We start from the raw sequence: 27857 nt of genomic DNA, 5'->3' as shown, positions 1-27857 counted from the left end.
AGTAAGGTTAAGATTGGCAATGAGTATAGTGAAGAATTCCGGGTAGAAGTAGGGGTCCACCATGGATCAGCCCTCAGTCCCCTTTTATTCATCATAGTGCTCCAGGCAATAACAGAGGAATTCAAGACGGGTTGCCCCAGGGAGCTCCTCTATGTTGATAACTTGGCCCTCATAGCAGAATCAATACCAGAATTAGAGAAGAAATTTCAGGTGTGGAAGCAAGGTTTAGAATTGAAAGGCCTTAGAGTCAATGTTGCAAAGACCAAAGTTCTAGTAAGTAGGAAGGCGAACACATCACATACCCGTTCAGATAGGTGGCTCTGCTCGATCTGTAGAAAAGGTGTAGGTAGAAACTCCATAAAATGTACCCAGTGTAAGATATGGACACATAAGAGGTGCAGCAACATCAAAGGAAGATTAACCGGTAAGATAGCTTTCATATGCAGCAGATGCACGGGGGCAATAAACACCACAGATGCTCAGGAAACAGATTCCATCACATTTCAGGGGAAGAAACAAGTAGTTGATAGCTTCCACTACCTAGGTGGCCAAATTAGTAGTGGAGGTGGATGCTCAGAGAGCGTTGCCACTAGAATAAAAATAGCCTGAGCAAAGTTTAGAATGCTTCTACCTCTACTGGTGACAAAGAGCCTCTCGCTCAGAGTGAAAGGGAGATTGTATGATGCATGTGTATGAACTGCCATGCTTCACGGTAGTGAAACATGGACCAAGACTGCTGAGGACATGCATAGACTTAAAAGAAATGAAACCAGCATGATCCGCTGGATGTGTAATATTAGTGTGCACACAAAGCAGAGTATAAGCGCCATGAGAGAAATGTTGGACATAAGAAGCATCAGACGTGGCATGCAAGAGAGATGTTTGTGTTGGTATGGTCATGTACTGCAGATGGACGAGGAGAGCTGTGTGAAGAAGTGCCACTCCCAAACAGTGGAAGGAATCTGGAGTAGAGGTAGACCCAGGAAGACATGGGATGAGGTGGTGAAGCATGACCTTCGAACGCTGGGCCTCACAGAGGTAATGATGAAAGACCGAGACCTCTGGAGATATGCTGTGACTGCGAAGACCCGGCAAATAAAGTGAGTTCACGGGTGTATCCTACACCAGTTTCGCATAACCAGTCCCAGCCCATTCAAAAGTACTTTGGATCGTAGGGTGACCTGCTGTTCTTGAGGAGACCTATTGAGTCAAATACATCAACATCAAAATGAAAATCAAATAGAAATTGTAGTTGTGATCCCTGTGCAGGTGGCATGTAAAAAGCACCATCTGAACATGCCCGATGACAGCGCCACCTTGACTGGTTTCTGTGCTGGTGGCACATAAAAAGCACCAAACGATCATGGCCATTGCTAGCCTCCTCTAGCCCCTGTGTTGGTGGTACGTAAAACGCACCAACTACACTCATGGAGTGGTTGGTGTTAGGAAGGGCATCCAGTTGTAGAAACACTGCCAGATCAGACTGGAGTCAGGTGCAGCCTCCTGGCTTCCCAGACCCCAGTCGAACCGTCCAACCCATGCCAGCATGGAAAACGGACGTTAAACGATGATGATGATGATATAACATCTACTATAATTGAAAGAATTAAATTATTATTCTTACACTTGATATTCTTTCTAATTCATTGAAATACGATAGTTTATTACTGATATTTTCTGCAGTGTTCATCAGACTAGACTGAAATGAAACAAAAAGTAAAATAAATTGTAATGATATTAGTTTTGTAGAGAAATAACATTATTTTAACATGAAACAACAACAGCAGAAGCAACTTCCTCCATCAACATCTAACATTCATCTTCCATACTGGCATAGGTTACACAGATTGACAGAATTTGATGAGCCAGTGGACTGTGTCAAACTCCAGTTTCTGTGCCCATATGCCCTTCCTAACACCAACCACTGTATTAGTATTAGCATGAATAAACCTCGCTTCTCTCTCTCTCTCACACACACACACACACACATTACAAGCTGTGCTGTTAAGAAGCTTGCTTCCCAACTACATAGTTTTGGATTCAATTCCACTGCATGACACAGTGGGCAAGTGGCTTAGACTACAGCTCCCAAGCTGACTAAAGACTTGTGTGGATTTAGTAAACAGAAACTGAGAGAGGCCCATCAGATATGCATAGATATGTCTGTATGCATGGGCATGTGTTTGTTAGCATGTGTCCTTGTTTTCACAGCATGCAATAGCTGTGAATGAGCTTCACCCTCATACAAGCAGTACATTGCTTGGAATCAGGTAGAGTTGGCAATATAAAGTACATCTTGCCACAGAAGAACTATCTTATAAGAATTCCATATGACCCATGCAAGTATGGAAAAATAATGCTGGTGATCATAACAACGACACACATACACATATATATCTATCTATATAGATACAGGGTGGCCCAAAATTAGATTTACAGTTATTCAACTATCTCTTTCACATTCATACATTAACAGTTTAGAGCTTAATTATAAAAATATATGAAACTATTGTTCTATGCTAATTTAGTTAATTGTAAGATAGAAATTTAAATGTAATAAAATGTTTTAAAAGAAATTTAGACTACCTACTTGAAAAACCAAACTTTTTACTGTTATAGCTTTATGCATTAAATCTACTAAAATTAAATCTACTAAAAAAGTTATTAGGATCACTAATACATTAACAAAAACATTTTCACCTCAAAAATTTGAATAAACACATCCATCTCAACTCCACTTCATATGATACAAAATATTTTATTTCAGGTATATTTTTGACCTGCATTTTGTTTTTCTAGCAGAGGCACAGTTTGGACACTTAACAACAATGAGAGCAGTTAAGTATAGCAACTTGACCTCACAGCTGTTGTTCAACTAAAATTCAAGCAAACAAGAGTATTTCTTTACCTGTTCTGCAAGTAAATGTTCACAGGCATCATGAAGTGCATTAGTTTTGAAAGATACTAAGTTATATTGGTGTTGTAAATTATTAAGGTAGTCAAGGGAGTCAGTGACTTCTTGTAACACATCACAGCACTGCTTTCTATAATTCTCAAGTTCTCTTATATAATTCCTGAAACAAAATGTTGAAAGCAACAGTAAATCTAAAGAGAAATAAGTAATAACTGTTCAAGGGATAAACGTTACTACAATTATTCTATACAACTAATAAAAATATTATATCTATCAAATGTTAAGTCATTGTTATTACTTTCAAGACAATTCATGAATAATAGCAAAACATCTACAAACGGTCTGAGACAGTGTGCTGAAACAAAAACAATTGTGGCATGGAAGGTGTTTATAAACCATTTAAAAACACACAAAAACCATTAGATTCACTTCAACATTTAAATTTAATTTGTCAAAATATTTTCGTCGCTTTGAAACCGCGACCTGTTCACTGACAACATTCTGTGCTGCATAGATTCTTGTCAGTGAACAGGTCACAGTTTCAAAGCGACGAAAATATTTTGACAAATTAAATTTAAATGTTGAAGTGAATCTAGTGTGTTTTTAAATGGTTTATAAACACCTTCCATGCTGCAATTATTTACAAATGGAGTCTCTCAATACTGCAAATAAAATTAAATTTATTGTAAAGTTTGTGCTGACTGGGACTTCAAATTTTGCCAAACAGCTTATTCAACTTCTGATTGTATGAACCATTGAATGGAATATTACTTTTATTAATAATTCTAGTCTGTTATTGATTGTTATGTCCTTCCCCTTCCCACACTTTGTTACTCCAACAACTTGTTCTATGTTTGATATCATCATTTCCCTTTTGAGGAGTGAGTGTAAAGAATAGCAGTTATCTAAGCATGCAAGTCTCCTCTCTTCATATCATCAATGAGGACTGGTGAAACCGGATGGCAACACCAGGCTCCAATCTAATTTGGCAGAGTTTCTAGTGCATCCAGCTGTAGAAACTCTGCCAAATTAGATTGGAGCCTGGTGTTGCCATCCGGTTTCACCAGTCCTCAGTCAAATCGTCCAACCCATGCTAGCATGGAAGGCGGACATTAAACGATGATGATGATGATGATGATATTTTAGCCCTTTAGCATTCACATTATTCTGTCATGCATAATGCTTATTTATTCAAATTGGTTTGAATTAATCATGCATTATCTTACTACTTCTAGATTTCAAAGATGTGATAGTATATTTTTTAAATGACATTTTATGGTAGATGAGAGAGGCCAAATTTGGTCAGTTTCAACATTAAATATGTGGAAATATTTGGGCCTGATTTAGCCAAATTAAATGCTAAAGAATTAAAGATCTATAACTTTGAAGACCCATTTAAAGTACATTATATTCACTAATTGAAAAGTTATTTCTGGAAACCCCTACTGATGTGTTTCTTGCAGATGTTGATTTGCAACAATTCAAGAGGAATATTAACAATGTTAGGGTTAGGGTTAGGGTTAATCTCATTGGCCTTGAAGAGTACTGCCTTACCCTTCAATAAATGTAAATAAAAGTAGATATTAATATCAATGTGAAAAAAAGAACATAAACATACCTATATGGCACTTCTTCTTCTTTAGAAATATTTTCTTCAATACTTGCAAACCAGGAGAAAAACTAAAATTAAGATTAAAAATACCAAAAGTTATAAAATATTAAACTCTAAATAAAACATTCATTACATTTGTTGATTAAATTTTCTCAAATAAACTTGTAAAAATGTAAATTCTATCTGGTCAAGAAATAAAATCAATAATTCATTTCATAAAGTTTCTTTAAATGATCTGCGATCACATTGATATGTTGCTGTTGTTGTTGTTTAATTCCAACTCAGCCCCGATACAGTAAACTTCATGATCAAAAACATTGAAAATAGATTTGATATCAAGAAAATGTTCCCTGAAAATGTGCATAAAATCAACACGTAACATTTCTCTTGTTCACTTTGTTTATAAATCATCTGGATGTTTAGTTTTCGTTCAATATTCCCAATAGTAATTTTTCTACTAATATACTCTCCATTCATTTACAATGTTAATTTCAATCAATCTGTACAGTGGAATCTTTCAGTTATTTAGCTCTCTTCTAATACAGATATTCCCAAACTTTCAAAAAAAAAAAGAAAAATTATTTGGTTTAATTTTTAATCATTTCACAGAAGTCAAAACAACTTATAGACATACTTGTTGGGCATTTTCAATTTTCTCTTCTAGTTCTGAAACTTTAGGTGAAATTATAGAACCTGGTAACTGTGTTGCCTGGTCATCTCTGGCAGAGAGGTGAGCAGTTGGGACATCATCTAGAGGCAGCTGTAACAAAATTTCATAGATATTTACTTATTTGAATGCTTAAGGCTCCAGCTTAGCTGGAGCACTGCTAGAAAAAAAATATGAATATAAATTTTAATAAGAGATTATGAGTAAACAACAAGCAAATAATTCCTAAGATCTTGTTATATCTTGGGAGGGTCTTTACACCAATAATAATAAACATGCACTGGTTCAATTTCACTTCTTTATTGTTAGTCAGTTGGTTAGCTATTTAACCACCCAATTAATTGATCACTTGTTTAATCAGTTGGTTGAACACTCAATCAGTCCTTTCATCACTATTCACAATGTCACCAAAATTATGCCCTCTTTCTTCTAGGTCTGTTTCAAATCTGCCCGTGAATGAACCCTATGCTTATGTACCAGCAGATAAGTGGTCACTTATATGAGAAGGGAAGTAAGAGAGAAAAAGAAGAGTGTGTGTGTGTGTGTGTGTGTGCTTACATGTATGCCTAATTCTCAAAATGTTTATCTTTAATAGGAATATTTGATAGAGCTACTACTATATTTGATAGAGCTACTACTCCTACAAGATGGTGAATTGGCTGAATCATTTGAATGTTGGATAGAATGCTGTACAATATTTGTCCCAACTCCCCAAAGTCAACTTTGCCTTTTATATTATCAAGATTCATAATAACATACTAATTCAGTAACTGTTAGGGGATCAGGTAAGATACCTAGTGGCATCTGTTCTTGCTCTTTGCTTTCTATAAGAATATCTGTCGTGATAATGGCACCAAGCTATATTGGCTAAAGTTGGCACCCTTTCCCTTGCATAAACATTGATGATATGAAGAGAGGATGCTTGCATGCATAGATAACTGCTAGTCTTTACAACCACCCTTCAAAAAACACTTATCAAGACCTGCACATAAATGTGCAGACATATGGTCATCATTGACTAAGGAGGCTCAATTACTCCTGTGATAAGAAGTAAATTCATTGATAATGAATGAAGCTGCAAGTATAAAGGTAGATTAATAGTGACAAATGTACTTAATAAGAGTATACAGTGTATAAAATAAATTACTTCAAGTAATTTAATAAAAATATATATTAAATATTTATTTGATGCTTAATTGATTTTTAAAATGATAAAAAGTTAACTGCTTCAGCTTCTTGCTAATTCACACAACCATCCTTGAAGCATGGTAATATAGTGTCAAAAAGAGGAGCCAGTATATTGTACTGCAAACCCACCAATATGTACCAGGTTGGAAAAACAAGTGTGTGTGTGTGTGGTTCAAATCTTAAAATGTGTGACTAGACCTTTTATCTTAAATGTGTTATTAAAATTCATAGCAGTAATATATAATGTAATCAGGGCGTTTGTTTATGAATTTCATGTCAAAAAAGAAAAAAATAGTCAATTACTTGACTTCTATTCTGATATCCAGTTATTAGATAAAAAGGATAAAATTAAGATTTCATGCAGTTTGGTGAGTATTATCAGTGTAAATAAACTCAATAACATCTATGAATTAAAATAGAGTAGATTTCAGGTACAAGGGTTTTGCTTCCCATTCTGCACCACCAGTAATGTATAGTGGAACTATCAAAAATAAATAGAATATCTCTTTGGTTCCAGTTCCACTGCATCGAATTTCTTCTTAAACATAGCACCAATCTATGTAATGCAACATTCCCAGAAAATTTGGTTTCTATTCCAGGTAGCTGCATGAACAGAGGTATATAGATTTGTGTGCATTTGTCTGAAATACACAATAGATGCAAGACCAGCAGCGGATTAAAATCCAAGACCCTTGACCTAGTTAAGTCGAAATTTCGCCACTGCTGAGGTAATTCGGTCAGATATACCTGTTACAAAAAATAACAGGTTAACAACCTGCATTATATCTAACATCAATATAGAGAAGATAACAATTGTGGTAGTTCATTAGTCTATACTATACTTTTCTTTTAAGTATGGATTTTTTTTTTTTTTTAAATAGAAGCATCACTGTAATCAAATTAGGGAAGTTCTGTCTGGTTAACGACATCGAAAGTTCAAACTGAACATCGACCTCATTAGTCCCAGAAGACCTATAATAGTTATAGGCATCGTCCCTCTTTCTGGAGTTAATTCGTTTTAAACCAATCGTTATAATATAACCACAAATCTTAAAAGATTTGTATTTCTTAGATGACAATTACACAGTATCTCAGAAACTTTAAAAAACAACAACATGCACGCTGTGCTCTAGTGTAAAACGAGCTTACGAGGGAGGTTTTATGTGATCGTTCGACTGGCTATATAAATAACTACCGAAACTCCTCAAGGTCTGTCTTAATAAAGGTAGGATGGTCGTGAGTGGAACGCCTTTGCTCATAGGTCGACTTACTCAAAATTGGCCTGAGACGAACAACATGTGTAAATATTGGTTTCGAATTTTGGCACAAGGCTAGCAATTTCGTGGATGGAAGTAAGTCACTTACATCGACCCCAATACTCAGCTAGAACTTATTTTATCGACGCCAAAAGAATAAAAGGCATGTCAACCTCGGTGGAACTTGAACTCAGAATGTTAAGATAGACGACATGCTGCTAACGATTCTGCCAGCTCGCCGCCTTAAAACCTATTTACGTATTTGCAGGTATACTTCCTGTAATAACAATCGCAACACCCAGAAAAAGTAGAACGAAATAGTAAGGTGGTATTGATGTTATACATGAGGAACGCCTGAACGAGGTGTATAAGGAAGAATAAACTTGTTCAATGAAAAATCCACACTGACTTTACAATCATTCACTAAATTTGGTATTTTAACGAGAAATAAAAATTTTATAAAACATAATTTTGATACAATGATCTGAACGTTATACGTAAACAAAGTCAGATAAATAGAAATCCTTTATTAAATAGTTAATTTAAATGTCTAAATGAGGTCAGTTTAATTCATCTTAAAATATTCTGAATATTTGTCTCAAACTAAACACAGCATCAGTTATATTAAAAAAATTTCCTAGGATATGAAATGTCATTAGTGTTTACATGGCTTTATGAGAGTGACTCTTGTCCTACCTCCACAGGAAGACGCCTGTGTTGTATCTGACTGGACAGTTCTATAAGTATATCCCTCTGTTTATCTGTCAGGTAGGCTCTGGGCTCAACATTAGCATCCCACTGACTTAATCGTTCTCTTAATGACTTCTGATCGAGGAACTTTGTCGGCATATCCGCCATTTTGACATTTTTATAAACTGATCGCCCCAGCTTCGCATGCCACGTCGATTACGGTGTCAATTATAAAGTATACGCTGATGAATTAATATCCTGGATTATCAGCACTACTGCTTTTATGATCGTATTTGTCAATCCCTGCGTTAGAAAAGCTATGTTCAAAACAATATTACCTAATAATAATTACATTTTAAAGCTAGACTTTTAAGAAAAGTTATAAAAATATATTAAAAGAATAATCCTAGTTTTAAAAAGATGCTCAGGAATTAAAATTTTGCTAACATATTCCGATCTCTATAAATTATCTAAATTGTTGAATACGTTAGTATTTCCTACACCCCTACTTTCTTTCTGAGTTAGCTTTATGTTTGTCAATTACACTAGTTTTACCTAGTGTTACTTTGGTAAACAATAACTTTTGTAACATTTATCGGGTCGTCCATATGGAGGAAAGAGCACGAAGCATTGGCAGTTGTAAATTTTGCTTTGATAAATGACATTCATGTGACTATGTTTCTACCTCAAGCGTTTCATTTGGATAGTATTAAGAGATTTGAAACAAATGCTGTAACATTTTAGAAGGGGTTTTTCAATAGTATCTTTGAAAAAAAAAATTCTATCCCAAATTTGTTGGTTAGTGTTGGTCCATTGAAGTAAATGATGGTAACCATCATCATTTTAACACCAACTTTCCATACCTACATTGGCCGGATGAAGTTTACTCAAGCAGATTTTTCTATGGCCCTTCCTGTTACTAACCCTTGCTTGTTTCCAAGTAAGGCGATGTTTCCCAATGGCCAAACATGCTTTTGCGAAATACTGGAAATACAGATTTTATTACTGCAAATAATGTTTTCTATGTTGGTCTTTTAATAAATACTAGCAACAAGAACTACACACTGGGAGAGACATACTTCTGGAGGATCTTTTAAGCCAAGAGATGAGTAATAGATAAAATTCATATGTGAGTAACTTGATTTGCAGAATGTCATATTAAACAAGTTGAAGGGTTTACTGATGCTAAGGGCGACAGACAATGCATTTGCTGACATTCTCCAGAGTAGAAGGTGTGATGGAGAAGGATAAGTTTTTATATGGTCTGATAACCCGGAAAGTGAACTGGTCAGAGCAGAAGAGGTGAGGAAAGGTGTTTCAAGGCAGTGACTTTTTATGACTGTCTCCATTATTTTCAAGATGGCAGAATTGAAGGTGATGGGTTGATAGCTGGCAAGGTCCCTAAGGTTGTTGCTGATTTCGAGATGGGATACACTGTAGTGCTTCTAAAATTAGGATGGATATCTGGAAGGTGAGAGAGAGAGAGAGAGAAGTAAATGACATTTCAAAGGGGACTAATATTTTACTATGTTGAAGATTTATTAGATTGTTTTCTTTCGACTAAAGTACAAATTAGTTGGAAGTATCTATTGAGTTAACGTCAATATATTTCTGATATGTATTTTATCGAATCTAAAAGGATGATAAAGTCGAACTCGATTAGGATATGCGACATTGAAAAACAATTGTTCACTGCTTTTATTTCGCGTGTGTGTGTGTTTCCAACTGTCACACCTCTTTGGCTGAGGTAATGCCTGAAAAATTTCATTCATAAAGTTACTTTCAAAATAAGAATTATCTCCCTTAGACTACACCCGAAATTAGCAGCCAGTCTCGTCATACTACAGTTTTTAGGAAAGATGCAGAGATTTTCATATGGTAAACGATTATAATGATTGCTACGGAAAAAAAACCCAGAAGAAAAAGACGCATGGGATGATGCAGTTATGGTTACACTATGTCATAAAAAATACAGCGATGTCACAGTTGGAACGCTTTTGATCACCATACATGTAAACAGAATTTAAAGAAAACCTACATCGACTGCAGTATATGACTGGTATTTACTTTATCGACCCAGAAAGGATGTAAAGCAACGTCGACTTCGGCGGTATTTGAACTCAGAACGTACAGATAGACTTAATGCAGTTAAGCATTTTGCACTGCGTGCTAACGATTCTGCTAGTTAGCCGCAACTCCAAGATAATATCAAATACAATCAACCATTAAACTTAATGAGATGAACATATCACACAAGCATAGATGACAAAAATCCATGTAATTACAACATTCATACCATACAATAGTGCAAAGAGCGAAAAAGTAACGAAATGATATACAAATGACCGACTGTAAAACTGTTCAGCAAAGGTGCTACTACATTTGCTGGAGTTCTTGTAATCGTGAGGTTAGTTGAAACATCTTTCAACTAACTTCACGAAGAATTTATTTTCTTCTTTGTCTGTTCTAAGTTAAAACCTTGTCCGAGTCGGTATTGCTTTTCATCATTTTTAGTACCAACAAAATAAATATCAGGCATCTGCCGGGATTGATTTAATCGACTATACAATTCACATACGAATTTTTTTCAGTGGAGTTTGCTAACACACTGTTTCTATTTAATCCACTTAACGGAATTCAACACATTCATGCTTCTTGACCATTTGGTTTTAATCAGGAATTTTTTTGGCAATAAACTATTTCAGGGGACATAACTCAATAGAGAACAAATTTAAAATATAACTCTATATTTATTTACAAACCATTTTGAATAAATCTGAAGAAAAGTGAAAACAGAATTATTTTCGGTTCAACATTTATTTTAGCAAACTAGCTTGTTAAGAACATGCCTATTAGACACGAAAGCAGTAATTGTTTATCGCCTCCTAAATGTGGGTGTTCTATAAGAACAGACGTTACTGCTATTTTAACCCCAGGAGGACGCCTCCTCCAGCTGGTTATTTCTTTGATCATACTTGAAATTAATATTTTTCCGTACTGTATGCATTTTATGGGTTCAAATGTGCAAATAATGGTTTCTTATATAGGCACGAGGCCAGCAATTAATGACTCCAATACTTGACTGTGATTTTACACCAAAAGGATAAAAGGCAAAACTGACCTCAGCAGGATCGGAAACATAGCGGTTCGACACTAACAATTCTGTCAATCTGCTGCTTTATTGCGTAAATAAATACATAAATAACAAGGCGAATTACACTAGCTTCGAAAGTTATATTAACTACTTGTTGAAAGCATAAGTATATACATATATTCAGTCTCAGCATGAAATTAAAACTCCATCAGGGCCTTTCGATATATAAGGTGATGACTGAAACTTCAAAATCGTTGTTGTGTAATCCGATTTCCCATCATCATATGAATGAGTTAAGCCTAGAACAGTCTTGTCTATATTTTAATGTTTGCCTCTACTACTGTATGCTTTAATGTTTTCCCCAACCATTTTTGAAGCACGAATGCTTTCATGCAAGACAATTTTTCCACAGATCAGGAGATCACATACATAACAAAAGACGAAAAGCAACATAATATATTTTTTACTTATTACATGAGATAATATACTTATAATACACATATAATGCAAAAATACCCTGAACCCTGCGATAGTCTAGTAAATCGAAAAAAATTATTTATTTATTCTTTCTGTAAGGCCCAGTACCAAATGATCCACAACCCGTTGGTGTGGGACTCCCGCGTCCCTGTATCTCAGCATTCTGGATAGGGAAAGTATCCGAGACCTGATGAGTCATGCTGCATCTAGGGAAAGGGTCATGCCCATGACCTTTCAAAACCCTTCGGGACCGGCTGTTAATATTCTGTTTAAAGTGTTATAGATCAGGTCAACACCGACAAGAAAGACATGAGCAGAAAGAAAATCCCACAGGATCAACGTTCTGGGAAGACCTGGGTATGGTCGTTAAGTGAGGACTCGGGTGACACAACAAGGTTGATGAGAAATAGAAAGACAAATGAAATAGAGGTGCTTGAGAAGAGGTACAACATCAACCAGCTCTGAAGAAAAGTGACCATTACAGTAGCGCTAGAGATGACAGAGAAAGGAGACAGCGTGTCTGAGGGTCAGACACTGAGGCGTGTCTATTAGTGATTAAAAGCAAATCAGTTGAATATCCTCCACCTTTCTCCGCTTTGGATGCAGTCCAGTCGGTTTGGTCCGCAATTCAAGCTGCTGAAGAAATGGTTCTCACAAGCTAATTTCACAGTAAGACTAAATTTATAGATAGAAATGTATATTTATCTATTGTTACACACACTGTATTATATTATTTTTTCAGTATTGGAGTAATAAAGTTGTGAAGTATATAGTTGTGCAGCTACTGTTTATACCTCGTTCAGATTTATTGTTAGTAATAAAGTTATCTCCCTTTAAATACAAATCTCTTTTTAAACCACTACCTTAGATGCTAATAGTGATTTCCAATTTTGACACAAGGCCAGTAATTTCGGAGGATTGGATAAGTCGATTACACTGACTCCATTGCTCAACTGGTATTTATTTTGTCGACCCCAAAAGAATGAGAGACAAATTCAACCTCGGCAGAACGTAAAGACGGACGAAATGCAGCCTAGCATTTTGCCCTGCGTGCTAACGATTTTGCCAGTTAGCCGCCTTCAAGTTAATAATAAATTTTTAGATTAATATAAACGTTTGTTTACATGAAACAAAATTACCGGAGAACTTTCAACTAATTCTTCCAAATCTCCCAGTTAAAACTGTATTGAAACCATTTGTGGGGAATTTTTTTTAATCACAGCAACCGGTCACACACCACAAGGTTTAATGGAACCTACTGAAGCAAGCCAGCACGCTCGCAGTATTACCCCAGGCGACGGCGAAGCTAAGCGCCCTCGCGGGCATCACTTGACACCTTGGTGAGGCGAACTGCCAACGTTGAGAAGAACTTGGCGGTTAGTGGCCCAGTCCCTCTGAACGTCTCAGATGCCACAGGTCGGAAGAGATAGTTCAGTCAGGTCTCGATACTTCAGGATTTTCTTCCGTTCAGTTACGGAAGCAGTGACCCTCACGTTAACTGCAGCATCCAGGATGTGGGAGGGAGAAAAAGGGGGTGCAGACTGTGGCGTCCCAAATGAGGCACCTACCTCTAATCCAGGGACAGAAGGTAAGACCGTCTGGTCTCTTTCCATCACTTTCGGATAATCCCGACGACGACTCCAGAACTGAGAGCATATTAATCCGAGCCAGGGTCCGCTAAATGATTAGGTTTAGATCGGTGTAACGAACGAAGCGGCAAGACAGATCGTGAAGATCTGTGGGGTCGAGGGACCTACCACGGCGGCGTTTTAGTCTCCTACAGACGTCAGCTTCCACTCTGAGTGCGACGGAGATGCAGAGTTCATCTAGACTGAGTAGACTTCGAATGTTGGCCACAAGCAGGGCATCAATTCAGTCCCCCGAGAATTTTGCACTAGCTGAAAGTAGGCGATACCTTGAAAATTGATCAGATTGATCAAAGAGAGAGTTGAAAGTGGCACCTGAACGCAGATTGTCCCATAGTCTGTTTCCGTCTATCCTCTACTGTAACCAGAACTGACAAACCTAGCTCTCTCTCCATTGGGATAGGACTTCATCCATCTCGCTGTTGGAATTAGTCCATATTGGAGAGGAGAGGATGTTGCCTACCAAAGTGGAGCAAGCGTGGCTGGAGGAAAGAGAACAGGGAACAGATGAAGACGAGCGCTTGCGCAGACTTAAGCCACCCCACCCCCACCAAACCGTTTTGGCAAAGCAGCTTGGTCGAGGGATCTGGGGAGAGTTTGACATTGACGAAGCATTCGAGTTTCCTGAAGATGAATTGGTTCAACACTCCACCACTGACTTATTGTTACTTGAACTGCAAGTCAATACTTACGGGAACGACACGAGCCTGAAGGGAATTCCAGAGGACTGGATTTAGAGGAAAGTGCATGGCCTGGAAGATTGGAACACAACAAGAGTGATGAGAAGAGGAGAGACGGGATGTTCAAGACTATCAAAGCAAAATTAACATGAGCTCACTCAATTCTGAGGAGTAGAAATCGTTAAAGTGATGTTAGAAAAGCAGAAAGACGAGACTGGAGCACGTCTTTCGGTCAGAGGCTGGAGCATGAATGTGAGTGACTTTATGCCAATCAGTTGAGTGACCCTTTTTTTTTTATGCGGGCTAAGAATGTTTGTGTGTACAGCAGCAGCCGTCTCACATGTTAAAATGGTACTTCTTTGTAGGCCTCGTTTGAACTTTGTAGAGATAGAAATAAAGGAATGGAACCAGAATGAAAACAAAAGTACAGTTTAACACATTAACCTTATTTTTAAGTATCTTCAGGTTAAATATATAATTAATGTTTTCATTCCGTTATGCTAAAGTTGCATTTTACCAGTTTTCTAAAATAATTTTAACCGTCTCTTATAACACTACATATAAATTCTCTTACTCTAATAAGACTACTCGGATTCTGAAAAAATGTACTTTAGAGTTTGATGGATAATTTTAATGACAATAGAGAGGTATAATTGATTGACTCAACTTCATTATATACTTGTCATTTTACGAATCCTCAAGAGATGGCATGCAAAGTGGGATCTAATACTGCAAAGTAGTGTTTCTAATGGAGCGAGGTTGTGAGGATTGAACGTAGGTGGGCAAATTACAATGCTTTTAGGAAAACTAGGGAGGATTTAAACTTGTCCAATACCGTAATAGGGAAAGAGTTGTACGAATGCAGACTCTATTTCGTTTTCCTATTAATAAAATGAGGAAAGTGGGGAAATTTACCAATAATCTTTGGACGGGAGCCTTTAGTTGTTAGTTGGAGAACCACTCCAACAAGCCATTTCCGTAACTCAACCCTTTTTTATTGATAGATGATAGTGATTTCTCCCAAAGGCAGAGTTCCAAAGTTTTAAAATATAGACATAGTTGTTTGAATTGATTCACTATATCAGCTGATATTTATTTTATTGACTTTGGATGGATAACGACTTCGGTTGGATTTGAACACGAAGAGAAGAGGACTGAAGTGAAATATTTGTTTCAAATTTTAGCACAATGCCAGCAAGTTCGAGAAGTAGATTAGTCGATTACATCGACTCCAGTGTTCAACTGGTACTTATTTTATAAACAAAGGATGAATGGTAAAGTCGATCTCGGTGGAATTTGATCTCAGAACGTAAAGACGGACGAAATGCTGCTAGGCTTTTTCCCGGCATGTTAACAATTCTGCCGGCTCACCACCTTACTAAAATGAAATATTGGACTGGGTTTGGTCTAATGGTTGAATAGGGTGCCGAGCTAAATGCTTAGTAACAATTAATTTTAACTCTTCCGGCTTTTTTACGTTCTGATTTCAAATCTCATCGAGATCAACTTTGCCTTTAATCTTTCTGTAGTCGACAGAATATATACCAGTGAAGTTCTGAGGTCAATAGGTGAAAACGCATGGCCTAGTGGTTAGAGCATTGGGCTCACAATCACGGGCCCGGGCTTGTGCTGTGCTGTGTTGTGTTGTGTTGAGTTGTGTTCTTGAGCAAGACACTTTATTTCACGTTGCTCCAGTTCACTGAGCTGTAGAAATGAGCTGCGACGTCACTGGTGCCAAGCTGTATCGGCCCCTTTGCCTTTCCCTTGGATAACATCAGTGGTATGGAGAGGGGAGGCTGGTATGCATGGGTGACTGCTGGTCTTCCATAAATAACCTTGCCCAGACTTGTGACACAAAAGAGGACTTTCTAGATGTATCCCATAGTCATTCATGGCCGAAGCGGGGGTTTTACTCTTTACTGAGGTCAATATGAATGACTGCTAGTTGAGATTTTATGTTTATGTAAGAAAACAATAGTTATAACCATTACAGTCTCAGCTCAAATCCCGCTAGTATAAGTTTAGCTTTTCATCCTTCTAGGACTAATAAAATAATTAACATATATGTACTGGAATCCATTCAGTCAACAACTTCTCTCTTTGAGTAAAACTGATAAAAGAAGTCATACAAATGTTAAGATCGAAGTTTTTCATCGACGCTTTGACAATATTTTTGCAGGTCAACCTTGATTAACTTATGATTAATTGTGCACAGTCGTGACTGTCCCGTACTGTTCTCAAGTACAGAGCACCCAAAACAATATCATCCAATGAGCTATTTTCTAAGACGTTAGGTTGTGTTATGTGAAAGATTAGGCTGCTATTCTTAGCAGGGAAAACGACCACTTAGCGGTTCCCACGTTAGCTCGTAACGATATGTCTTTCGATTCTTACAATGCCTAAAAATGACAGTTAGATGCGTTCTCGCCTTGTCAGTCAACGCTGTTTTCGTAGCACGAGACCAATTCTTAAATTAAAACGAACAAGGAGAAGCGCTGCGAAAATATCATTCAAACCATAACTTAAATAACGAAAATGTGTATTCTATTTCAATAACTTATAACAACTTGATCTGATAACCCAATACAAAAATAACTGTGACATTTGAAAAGAAGGTAGGTAAATGGAATTAATGAGTAAAAGATTAAAAGAACTTTTGAAAAGTTATCGCTTCCCTTTTAAAGGAACAAAGATGTAAAAAAATTAAGTAAAATTTGGTAAAAAAGAGTTGTAAATTATGTTTCATGAAACACAAGAATACTTTACACACTCACATATATTAAGGGGAACAAATTCTAATTACCCTCCCTATTTCTTCCTCGCCAGGTTGTGATATCTATTTCAAAACACCGTCAAAGATTATTTAAATTTTCACATTTCATACTTTGTACATTTTCAAACCATTATTCTAATTTCCATCATTATTCGCCTTATTTGTAAAATTAATGGATCAATTTTTATTTATTTATGCGCCCTTCTAAAGCCTAGCCAGGCTCATGGGCCCGGTTTCCCGGTTGCTATGGCGTATGTATTCCCCCCTAGCTGGACAGGACGCCAGTCCATCGTAGCGTTATTCATGAAACAGGAAGAAAGAGTGAGAGAAAGCTGGGGCGTAAGAGTACAACAGGGGTCACCACCACCCACTGCCAGAGCCTCGTGGAGCTTTAGGTGTTTTCGCTCAATAAACACTCACAATGCCCGGTCTGGGATTCGAAACTGCGATCCTCCGACCGCGAGTCCGCTGCCCTAACCACTGGGCCATTGCGCTTCCAATGGATCAATTAGAATCCCTAAAATATAAAGCAGTGTTACGATATCTAAAGTGTTCAAAGGCGGCGAGCTGGCAGAAACGTTAGCACGCCGGGCGAAATGCTTAGCGGTATTTCGTCTGCCGCTACGTTCTGGGTTCAAATTCCGCCGAGGTCGACTTTGCCTTTCATCCTTTCGGGGTCGATTAAATAAGTACCAGTTATGCACTGGAGTCAATATAATCGACTTAATCCGTTTGTCTGTCCCTCTTTGTCCCCTCTGTGTGTAGCCCCTTGTGGGCAATAACGAAATAAGAAATGGGCGAAATGTTTAGTGGTATTTCGTCTGCTTTTACATTCTGAGTTCAAATTCTGTCGAGGTTGACTTTGCCTTTCATCCTTCGGGGTCGATAAATTAAGTACCTGTTGCGTATTGTGATCGATCTCATCAACTAGCCCCACTCCCACCCAAAATTTCGGGCCTTGTGTCTAGAGTAGGAATGAATATTAAAAATGTTCAGTTAGAGTTACACATCTAGCGACACGGATATAGAGATAAAGAACAAGACAGCGTTCAGAGTCCCCGCTTGAAATTTAATGGTTACGTGAATTTTTCATTTTTTTTCTTTTTTTTAAGGAAGAAACCGTATTATATTCAGCTCCCAACCCGTTTTGGTTCTTCGGGCCTCGGACCAATGTACCAGCTGAACCTGTCTCTTATTAACATGAATGTGTAGTGTGTGTATATGCGTGTGCGTTCGTGTGTGTGTAACATAAGTATATGTATAATCTTTTATACTAAATCAGTGGATCCCAACGTGTGGCCCGAGGACCTCTGGTGGTCTGCAAAGATAGCACTGGTGAACTAAATTCAAAATTTCATACACACACACACACACACACACATATATATATATATATATATACACACACACACATATTGTGAACTAAATTCAAAATTTCATATATATATATATATATATCTGTAAAAATATGTGACACTTATTCGCTAGCTATGATAAAACTCGGAGTTTTATCATGGCTACCGAATAAGTGTCACATATTTTTACAGATAAATTCCTCTATTTACATAATATCGAGGTCTCTTTCTTTCTTTTGTTTCCTTTCTATCAATATATATATATATATATATATGCTCATGAAGGAGATGTTCTCTATGTGGCCTGCTTGTTTGTTGTACCTTGTTTATCATTTTGTCCATGTTCTTTTGCAACGTCATGTACCTAGATATGTATCTATATGTACATGTAGATGAAGGTATGTACATACATGTACATATATATGCATATACTCATATATTGTTTACATATATATATATATATATATATATATACATACATACATACATACATAAGGATAAGCGCATTAAAAGGGGTCCATGGGAAAATTCATTTAAATAAAAGGGGTCCTTGGTAGTGAAAAGGTTGAGAACGACCGTACTAAACCATAGGCTCATGTCTTTCCCTAAGTATGACCAATCGCTTAGGAGTGTGAGGACCTGAGTGTGAGGTGAGGCTAAATATTGGGCAACCCTTAGTGAAGCTTACAACCTCTACACAACCTTTGGCCGTCCTTGCTGAAACTTTCACTAAGAGAGCGTGCTCCTATTGATATGGTATATCTAGGAGGGCATATCATGAGCAAAAAAAAAAGGGGGCCTTTTTTGCCGAACTGACGGAAAAGGGCAATGTTAGTCGGAATGCCTATAAAGTACAGCTCAAGCAATACCTGGAATGACAGCAATCTGTTGAAATTTTGTTGCCTGATTCTGCAGGTTACACTTCATATTTGCTGCAGAGGATGCCTTCGAGGCCCACACTGCATGAGTCACTTCCTGATAACTCTGGATCTATTCTAATCAAAGCCACACCACTCACATTTTCTTTCCCGAAGAAAAAAATACACGTAAACGAGGAAGAGCCGTAAATTTTGATAGATACACCAGCACGCGTTTCACTAAGAAACAAGAAAAAAAAAAACTTGGATTTTTTGCGTGGAATCAAGTACCCTGACCTCCTAATGTGCTGCATTCAACGAAAAAAAAAAAACAAGCATTTTCCAATGATTCCTGGAAAGGGAGGGATGAAAGTTCCGAGGATTTCACCCCCACCAAATTTGTTTTTCCTGTTTTTTTTTTTATATTAAATCTAACCACCAAACCACTGGAAATCGTTTGATCTTCAGACAAATCACACCTTCAAAGTGAGACGAGTGTAATAGTAAGAATTTACCGTTTTCATTATCTTACTCTTTTTATCGAACCGCTAGTGACAGTACATATGAACAACAGATAGAATATCATGTCTGTTCCAAGATTTCATGCTAGCATAGAAAATTTCTTACAGCTATACAACCGACGAAGAGCGTCAGTACTTTATCGGCTGAATGTGTGTGTGTGTGTGTGTGTGTGTGTGTGTGTGTGTGTGTGTGTGTGTGTGTGTGTGTGTGTGTGTGTGTGTGTGTGTGTGTGCGTGTAAATTTAATCTCAAAAATGTTCATATACATATGGAAAATTGGGGAAAATAAAAACGCACTTGATAGGAAATCACGGAGCAAATAAATACTCATTGCATCCAAGAATTATTAAGAAAATCGTATTTAAAAAAAAAAAACGATATGGAACGGAAATACTAGAAAACAAAACTCCTTCAAATGTTCAAATTGTAAATTGGCTTATCTTTGTAAGTCCGGTTTTGTTAACCAGTGAAGGTTGCATGAACCAAAGCAAGCTAATAATGTACTGTCGCCACCTGAAAGAACATATACATCAGCCAATCATGTAAGAAGTGTCGTTTCTATTATTTTTTAGAATAGGCTTCCCCCTTCTCTCCAGTGCTTTGAAGTGTGTGGTGTAAAAAATTTTTTAATCCAGGTGAAAACGGAGAAACTCCAACTTATGTGAGACAGCTATTTCAAAAATCCACCCAGACCACCAATAATAGAAACAACATTTATTACATGATTGGCAGACGTGTATGTTCTTTCAGATGGCGACAGTATATTATTAGCTTCCTTTGGTTCATGCAACCTTGACTTGTTATCAAAACCGGACTTAAAACGACTAAGTCAAATTACAAAATGAACATTTGAAGGCGTTTCATTTGTATTTTTTGCTTTCTATAATACGATTTTCTTTTATCAATTGGACTTTTTTTCAGTTTTCCTCATGAATACGAACATTTTTGAGATTAGATATACACACACTCATACGTATTCAGCCGACAAAATACACTTTATGGGAGACAGCTATACTGAAAGTCATGCGGTCGAAAATGACACTGTATGAGTACTGTTTTCAGAGGTGCTCCAACGATATAATAGTGTTACAGGACTTTCCACCACCACCACCACAATAACAACAACCAACACGAGCCCTACCTCTACAGCTCGACTAATTTATTTATAAAACTACTGGACTCTTGCTCAAGCCATCATATAATAAATGCATTTTTATTTTTCAGGTTTTTCGCAATGTCTTCGCCAGTCTTGAAACTATTCCAGATTATTATGATACTGTATATGGCATTAGGTGGTAATACATTTGTAAGAGAAATTAAACATAATTCGGAAGTTGCAGGAAACATAAAGTCTAACATTAAAAGTACAACTACACCCAGTTCAAAATTAATGAAACACACAGTAGCTTCTTTAAGGAATCAGACAAATAATATACACAATCTGAGAGTTGATGTCAACTCATCAAAATACCCTGTTTACAAAATGACAATGAAACCAACTTTGAAAATGAAACCAGTTTTGAAAATGAAGCCAGCTTTGAAAATGAAAACAGTTTTGAAAATGAAACCAGCTTTGAAAATGAAACCAGCTTTGAAAATGAAACCAGCTTTGCAAATGAAAACAGTTTTGAAAACGGAAAGAACTTTGAAGGTGAAACCATCACGAAAATATAAAATACTACAATCCATCATTGTTAAAAGAGTCACTTTCAAAAATAATTCAGCTAACCAAACCCTAGGAAAAACCAATGGTATTTCTGCTTCGACAGAAAATTCCAGAATTGGGCAGGTGAAACGGATGTCTTTATTTCCTTCAAGATTATTTAGAAGAATTTCTCATAATCTACAAGGTTCTGGAAGTAAAAATGCTAGTAGTAAACTTGATAATGGCTTGGGTGTTCATCTTATTCGAGTGTATCCCCCGATAATGCATGGTTTCCATAGGTTTTTCGTAAGGCGTCGGCCTTTTGCTAATTTTACAGACAAAAATGATACTCTTCTTAAAATTGTATTAATTTCTAACGAAACTCCAGCGGTAAACAATTTATTCCAACCATTTCTCGACTTTTTTCGAAGAATGACATTGTCCATTAAGTCATTTCTTCACGCCGTGAAATAGATTTTGCAGTTAATTGCTACCTGACTGTATACAAAGATGTTAAAATAAAGACTGATTTATTTCATTGATTTAGTTTTATTTTATTGAAAAGTTTAGATTTCTTTTGACATGGCACAAATTCAATTGTTTCCCCAGACCCCAGGGATAGGGAGGGTGCATTACTGACACTCTATCAATATATTTTCGTTGATTTCTTAAAAATTACTTATTCAGCTAGGACATGTCCCTTTGGACATGTCCCTTTGGACATGTCCCTTTGAACATGTCCGTTTATATCCAGCTTGGACATGTCCGTTTTATATCCAGTACACAGCGTCCATTACTGAGAGTATCAGATATGGCATAGATTAGAGGGCCCATTATTGTCATAAGATACACCTATGCCAATGGAAACAGCCTTTCTCATTCAGAGAGTATTATGACCCTTGACGGCACAGCAATATTTTTACGTATATACCTAGACGGTCCGACATGGCTATCCACGCCACCGACATTGCACATATTTCTGTTTTTCTTTCAACACCTCGACTCGTTTTCCCTTCATAAACCAGGTGGTCAACACCTTTCCTGGACGTTCATCTCTCGTGAAAAATACTCCAGAACTCTCTGAGATAAATCAGTAGCGTAGCTAGGGCGATAGGGGTGGCTCACCTCGGGTGACGCTTTATTAGTCGACGATGAAAATTATTATTATTATTATTAATAATATTTCGAACTGATTCAGGGCGGTGAGCTGGCAGAATCGTTAGCACGCCGGAAAAAATGCTTAGCGGCATTTCGTCCGTCCTTACGTTTTGAGTTCAAATCCCATCGAGGTTGACTTTGCTTTTCATCTTTTCGGGGTCGATAAAATAAGTACCAGTTATGTACTGGGGTTGATGTAATCGACTATCACTCTCCCCAAAATTTCAAGCCTTGTGCCTATATTAGAATGGATTATTTCAAACTGCTTTGCTTCTCACCCCTATGATGGAATTTAGGTGGGTTTACTTGACCTCAACCATCGGCGGGGGGGGGGGGGTTCACGTGACCTCAACCATCCAAGAACTTTCGAATGATCTTCGCTGTTCCTAATAAGCAGGCGAGACGCATGTATTCTATGTGCTTCTGCAAGCCTGTTTCTTCTATCCACTCTTAGAGCCTCTTCCCCGTCATTCATATTATTATTATTATTATTATTATTATTATTATTATTATTATTATTATTATTATTATCAATAATATTAATACGCTAACTTCTTAGCTGTTTATTTTTCTCTTCTTTCACATTGATCTTGTGGTCAACGGGACATGCTATGTCGATTATCATGCATGTTCTTTCTTTTTTATTCACCACGACAATATCCGGTTTCCGATGTCTGGTCAGGGGATCGCACTGCCGCTGCGTTCTGAGTTCAGCATCCGCCGAGGTCGACTTTGCTTTTCATCCTTTCGAGATCGATAAATCAAGTACCAGTTGCATTCTGGGGTCGATCTAATTGACTCGCCCCCTCCCACTAAATTTCGGGCTTTGTGTCTTTAGTAGAAAGGATTATGGACACTTAATATATATTTTGAAATAAGATTACTTCTGAGTCAATTAATACTTCTAGATATTCTCAGTCTTATCATCTGAATGAATAAGTAGTTACAATATTCAGATGAACTAGTGGGGCCCGTGAATATTTCACAGAATTAATGGTAAACTTATTCAGCTATTTCTGAAAACTTTATCCAAAATACCTGAAAGCGTAGTCTGTGTTGTGTCTGTATCAAAAGATAGTCAGTCGTCTGCTAATCACTGAAAAGTGAAGACAATTGGAATATGATTACTTCATGCACTTTATATATACAGCTTATATATTTTATGTACAATTTTATAAACTTAATACATTGCACTACCCCTCTTTCTCTCCCCCTCTTCTCCTTACCATCTTTTTCTCTCTCCTTTTTCTTTTGCTCTTCGCCTTTCCCTTCAACTAATCACATGAAAGCGTTACAGACGGGCTAAGTAACGGAGGAGAAAAAAACAGTTTAGAAAAAAAAAACACTTTAATTAAGCAAGCAAGCAACTAATTACCTAACTGATTAAGTAATAAAGCCACAATTATTTAATTAAGCACGCATGCAGCTAATTTGTTAACTAACTAATTAAGCAAGCAAGCAAACAGGCAACAAATTAAATAACTTATTAATTAAGCATACAAACCACAAATTACTTACCTAATTGATTAATCAAGCATGAAACTAATTAGTTAACTAAATTATTAAGCAAGTAAGCAACTGATTACTTAATTAACTAATTATGCAAGCAAGCAACTAATTAATTAATTAAGCAAGCAACTAATTAACTAACCAATTAATTATACAAGCAACTAATTAATTAACTAATTTAGCTTAGGAGCAACTAATTAATTTAGCTTGTACGCATCAAATTAATTAAGTAAGCAACTAATTATATAATTAACCAAGTAAGCAACTAATAAATTAACTATTTTATCAAACAACTAATTAACTAAAGTGAAGGAAATTGGAATACGATGATTACATAATGCACGTTATATATATATACTTTATGCACAATTTTATAGACTTAATACTCATCACTCATAAAATAAATATTCGCTCTTATTTTTCCATTTTCTCCATAAACAGAAAAAATCAGATTTTTTTCAAAAAACGCCCATCCTCTCTGCCCCACCCTGTGCAACGTCTCGATTAGAGACACGTTGTCATTTCACTCTACCGATTCTACCATTACTACAACTGCATCTGTTCATCAGAAATACCTTGCTGATTGCCACCCCCTATTTAAGCTCATGCAATCTCTTCCTTCTGACTCATTCTGTTTCCTCTCTGAGACTTCGCACTAACCACAGTACTCAACCCTTCCTCCCTTTGTAGGGCATCAAGCTTATGGAATTTTCCTCCCTACTCATGTGTTTCCTAGAGATGCATACTCGGAATTTTTTTTATTAGAACACCTGTCGCGTCAGTCTGACCAGCTACCGAGGAACTGAAAAACCTACCGAGAATCTAACAATTCCTTGGTACTTCCCGTCTTTTCTAACAGCATAATGAGTACAGAAGACGCCATGATGATATTGCACAATGGTTAGACTGGAAGATGTGCAGGAGGTATGCGTTAGAATGTAAGGCAAGTGGTAAAAACACCAAACTTTGCTAGCCGTAGAAAAACGATCTGGTGAAACTTATGCGGAGTATAATAACCTATACTGAAAGAAGATGCAATACAATCGACCAGATATTATTCTCCTACGGAAAGAGACAAAAAGAAAAAAATTGGATCTTCATTGATATAGCAGTACTTGCAAATCAGAACATTGCAGAGAAAGAAAATGAATACGTTGAAAGGTATCAAGACCAGGTAATTGAAGTGGAGTGCATGCACAGAGACTCAAGAATAAGTGTATTACCTACCCATCATGACTGGTGCATTCGAAAATAACACTAAAACCAAGAATTCGTTGGAAGTACACAATTGGTGGTCACATTCAAAACATTGCATATGTTGTGGAAAGTGTTGCCTCTCCAAAGGGCAGGAAGACATGATACAGGAAACCGAAAACGTCAAAACTCGGGAGAATTGCAATAAAAACAACTAGAAAAGCATTCAGAGAGCGCAGACCTCCGACAAGCAGCTCACTTCCACCCATATACACGCATGCTGAAAATCGCCCAATTTCCCAAACCAACGCCGGCAAAAACATAACCTCCTTCCATACTTATTTCGACCATCGTCATCATCAGCACTGTCTCTGCTTTCACCACAGTCACCGTCAAAACTACGATCAGTTTCTTTACACAGTTGAAAATCCATTATCCGATACTTATGAGACCGAGATTGTTGAAGATTTTTGATTTTTCTAATTGCAGAATGCTTTATCAAAAATTAAAAATTGCATCTACAAAACGGAACAGTTTGAGGAAAGAAACCAGGTCTAAACACAATAGCTTATAGACATACTCTGAATGTAGTTCTATATAATCTTTAATAATTATTTTTATACTTAAGACCATCAGAAATGTTAAGATATCAACCTCTACCCACGTTGTCATGCTTTGATTAAAAGGTTACAGCATAGATTAGATTACTTAGATAAATTTCGGCCGAAGTTGACTCAGGCCATGTCTAATTTAATAGCACCACATGAAAGAGATACACAGTCAGTTCTGGGGAACCGTAGCCCATTCAAGCAGAGGGTTATTGTTTTCAGAGACATATTTGGGTGTGGGTGGTTTATCTAGTATTTGTTGGGGGTAATCATCTAGGTATCGTTTGAATGCCGTGAAGTTACTTTCCTACTTTATGTGTGTCTGGCACGATGTTGAAGAGAGCAGGGCCAATTGAGGTGATACGACACGAACATTTCTGTAGTGGACGAATGGTACGGGAGCCAACCCTCGGACGAATTTTAAAGATGGGCAATGTTGATGGAATATTTTCCACATCATACAGATGATATAGAGCTCACATGATATGGAGGGAGCAAAGCCTGAGCTTTTTGAATCGATCCCAATAGTCAAGGCTTGTCATGTCATCCTCCGCAGACCTCCGCCAAGCAGCTCATTTTAAGATAGATACGTGAGTAAAATTACTAATAGAGAAACGAAAATAAACTTTGGAAACAGCAACGCCACCATAGGTTACATTGAAACGATGAACGTGTTTTCAAGGGAGATAATCAAAGAACGTAACATTGTAATATTTCATGTAAAGTAAATATAACAAATGAAAAATCCTTCAAGAATCCATAGAAATTCCCGGATCACTACCAAAATTTCATCATCTGTTCCTTGTGTCATTACCGTTCACAACTTTTTGAGTTATTTTGCGCACAGACAGACGGACAAACCAACGCCGATGAAAACATAACCTCCTTCTTTGGCGGAGGTAATAATTGCTTGTAACGGAGATGTAAAGCCAGGAATTCGAGTGAGGGTCAGTTGAGTATGTCGACTGCAGTTCTTAACTGGTAATTTATCTTATCGACCTCGGAAGAAGAAAAAAAAGGCCACTTTAACATCGGGGGGATTTGAACTCAGAAAGTAAAACTCGGCGCAATTGCCACAAGACATTTTAGCCAACGTTCTAACGATGCTATCAATCGAAATATCTCATGGCCTGAGCACAAGACCAAAGTATAGATTTATGGACACATTTCTACTGTGGTTACTCAACACAGAATAGGCTTGATGTTCACACTTCTCACACTGAACACAAAGTCAAACTTTGGAAACTTTTGCACCGTACGGTGCCCGAAGAGCGTCATTCAGCTACATTGATGTTATTATTAGTGACCCAACATGAAACTGAGGACCCACCAAAGCTAATAGGGGTAGAGAGAGTTCTGAGATTCTTGGTGCAGTGTATTGAAAGACATTTTGATTGAGGGTTGCCTGAAGAAAAAACATGTATTTGTAGGGGCGAGGTGGTAGTAGTAGTAGTAGTAGTAGTAGTAGCAGTAGTAGTAGTAGTAGTAGTAGTAGTAGTAGTAGTAGTAGTAGTAGTAGTAGTAGTAGTAGTTTTCCCATTTAAACTTTTTCTTTTTCAAAAATCTCTTTGGACTCCTATAACGAATTTTTCTTCTTTTTTTTTTTAAAAAAAGCCTTTAAAATTTTTTATTTACATCCCATCAACAAGTTATTTTGGTTTTAACTTTTTTGCTTCCTTTTATTTTCTTGATTTATTGGTTATTTTTTGTAATTCCACGTTTAAAAATATGGTGATTAAGATTACGAGAGAAAACAAGAAATGCTTTTTTGAAACTTCAATCTCTTACCGCATAGCTAAGCTGTGTGGTAAGAGATTGAAGTTTTGCTTCACAGCTTAATGGCTCTCTGTTCAGTTCTATTATAGCTTCGGCCGACCATAGCCTTGTGAGTGAATTTAGTTGGCGGAAACTGAAAGAAGCCTGGCGTGTATACACACACACACACACACACACACACACACACACACACACACACACACACACACACACACACACACACGCATACACAAGTGC

At 37.1% G+C, this 27857-nt stretch overlaps 2 protein-coding genes across 3 annotated transcripts in view; one reads left to right on the top strand and one right to left on the bottom strand.

Moving 5' to 3' along the window:
- The window catches only part of LOC106872469 (conserved oligomeric Golgi complex subunit 3), a 56697-nt gene extending 48156 nt beyond the window's left edge, over positions 1 to 8541 (bottom strand). For both annotated transcript variants that reach the window (XM_014919477.3, XM_014919479.3), the window contains exons 1-5: positions 8334 to 8541; positions 5161 to 5286; positions 4533 to 4594; positions 2909 to 3074; positions 1625 to 1699 (exon numbers count right to left, since the gene is read on the bottom strand). In XM_014919477.3, coding sequence (XP_014774963.1) covers positions 1625 to 1699; positions 2909 to 3074; positions 4533 to 4594; positions 5161 to 5286; positions 8334 to 8495 — 591 coding nt within the window. In that variant the 5' untranslated portion in view covers positions 8496 to 8541. The remainder of the gene's footprint in view (positions 1 to 1624; positions 1700 to 2908; positions 3075 to 4532; positions 4595 to 5160; positions 5287 to 8333) is intronic.
- Positions 8542 to 16651: 8110 nt separating this feature from the next.
- LOC106872465 (uncharacterized) lies at positions 16652 to 21917 on the top strand. The gene is made up of 2 exons (XM_014919476.3): positions 16652 to 16839; positions 20955 to 21917. The coding sequence occupies exon 2, from the start codon at positions 20965 to 20967 to the stop codon at positions 21847 to 21849; it is 885 nt and encodes a 294-aa protein (XP_014774962.1). The 5' UTR covers positions 16652 to 16839; positions 20955 to 20964; the 3' UTR covers positions 21850 to 21917.
- Positions 21918 to 27857: the final 5940 nt, after the last annotated feature.

The sequence above is a fragment of the Octopus bimaculoides genome, chromosome 3 (genome assembly GCF_046866305.1).
Source record: "Octopus bimaculoides isolate indiv1 chromosome 3, ASM4686630v1, whole genome shotgun sequence".
NCBI lineage: Eukaryota > Metazoa > Mollusca > Cephalopoda > Octopoda > Octopodidae > Octopus > Octopus bimaculoides.
This window is presented reverse-complemented; position numbering and strand designations above follow the sequence as displayed.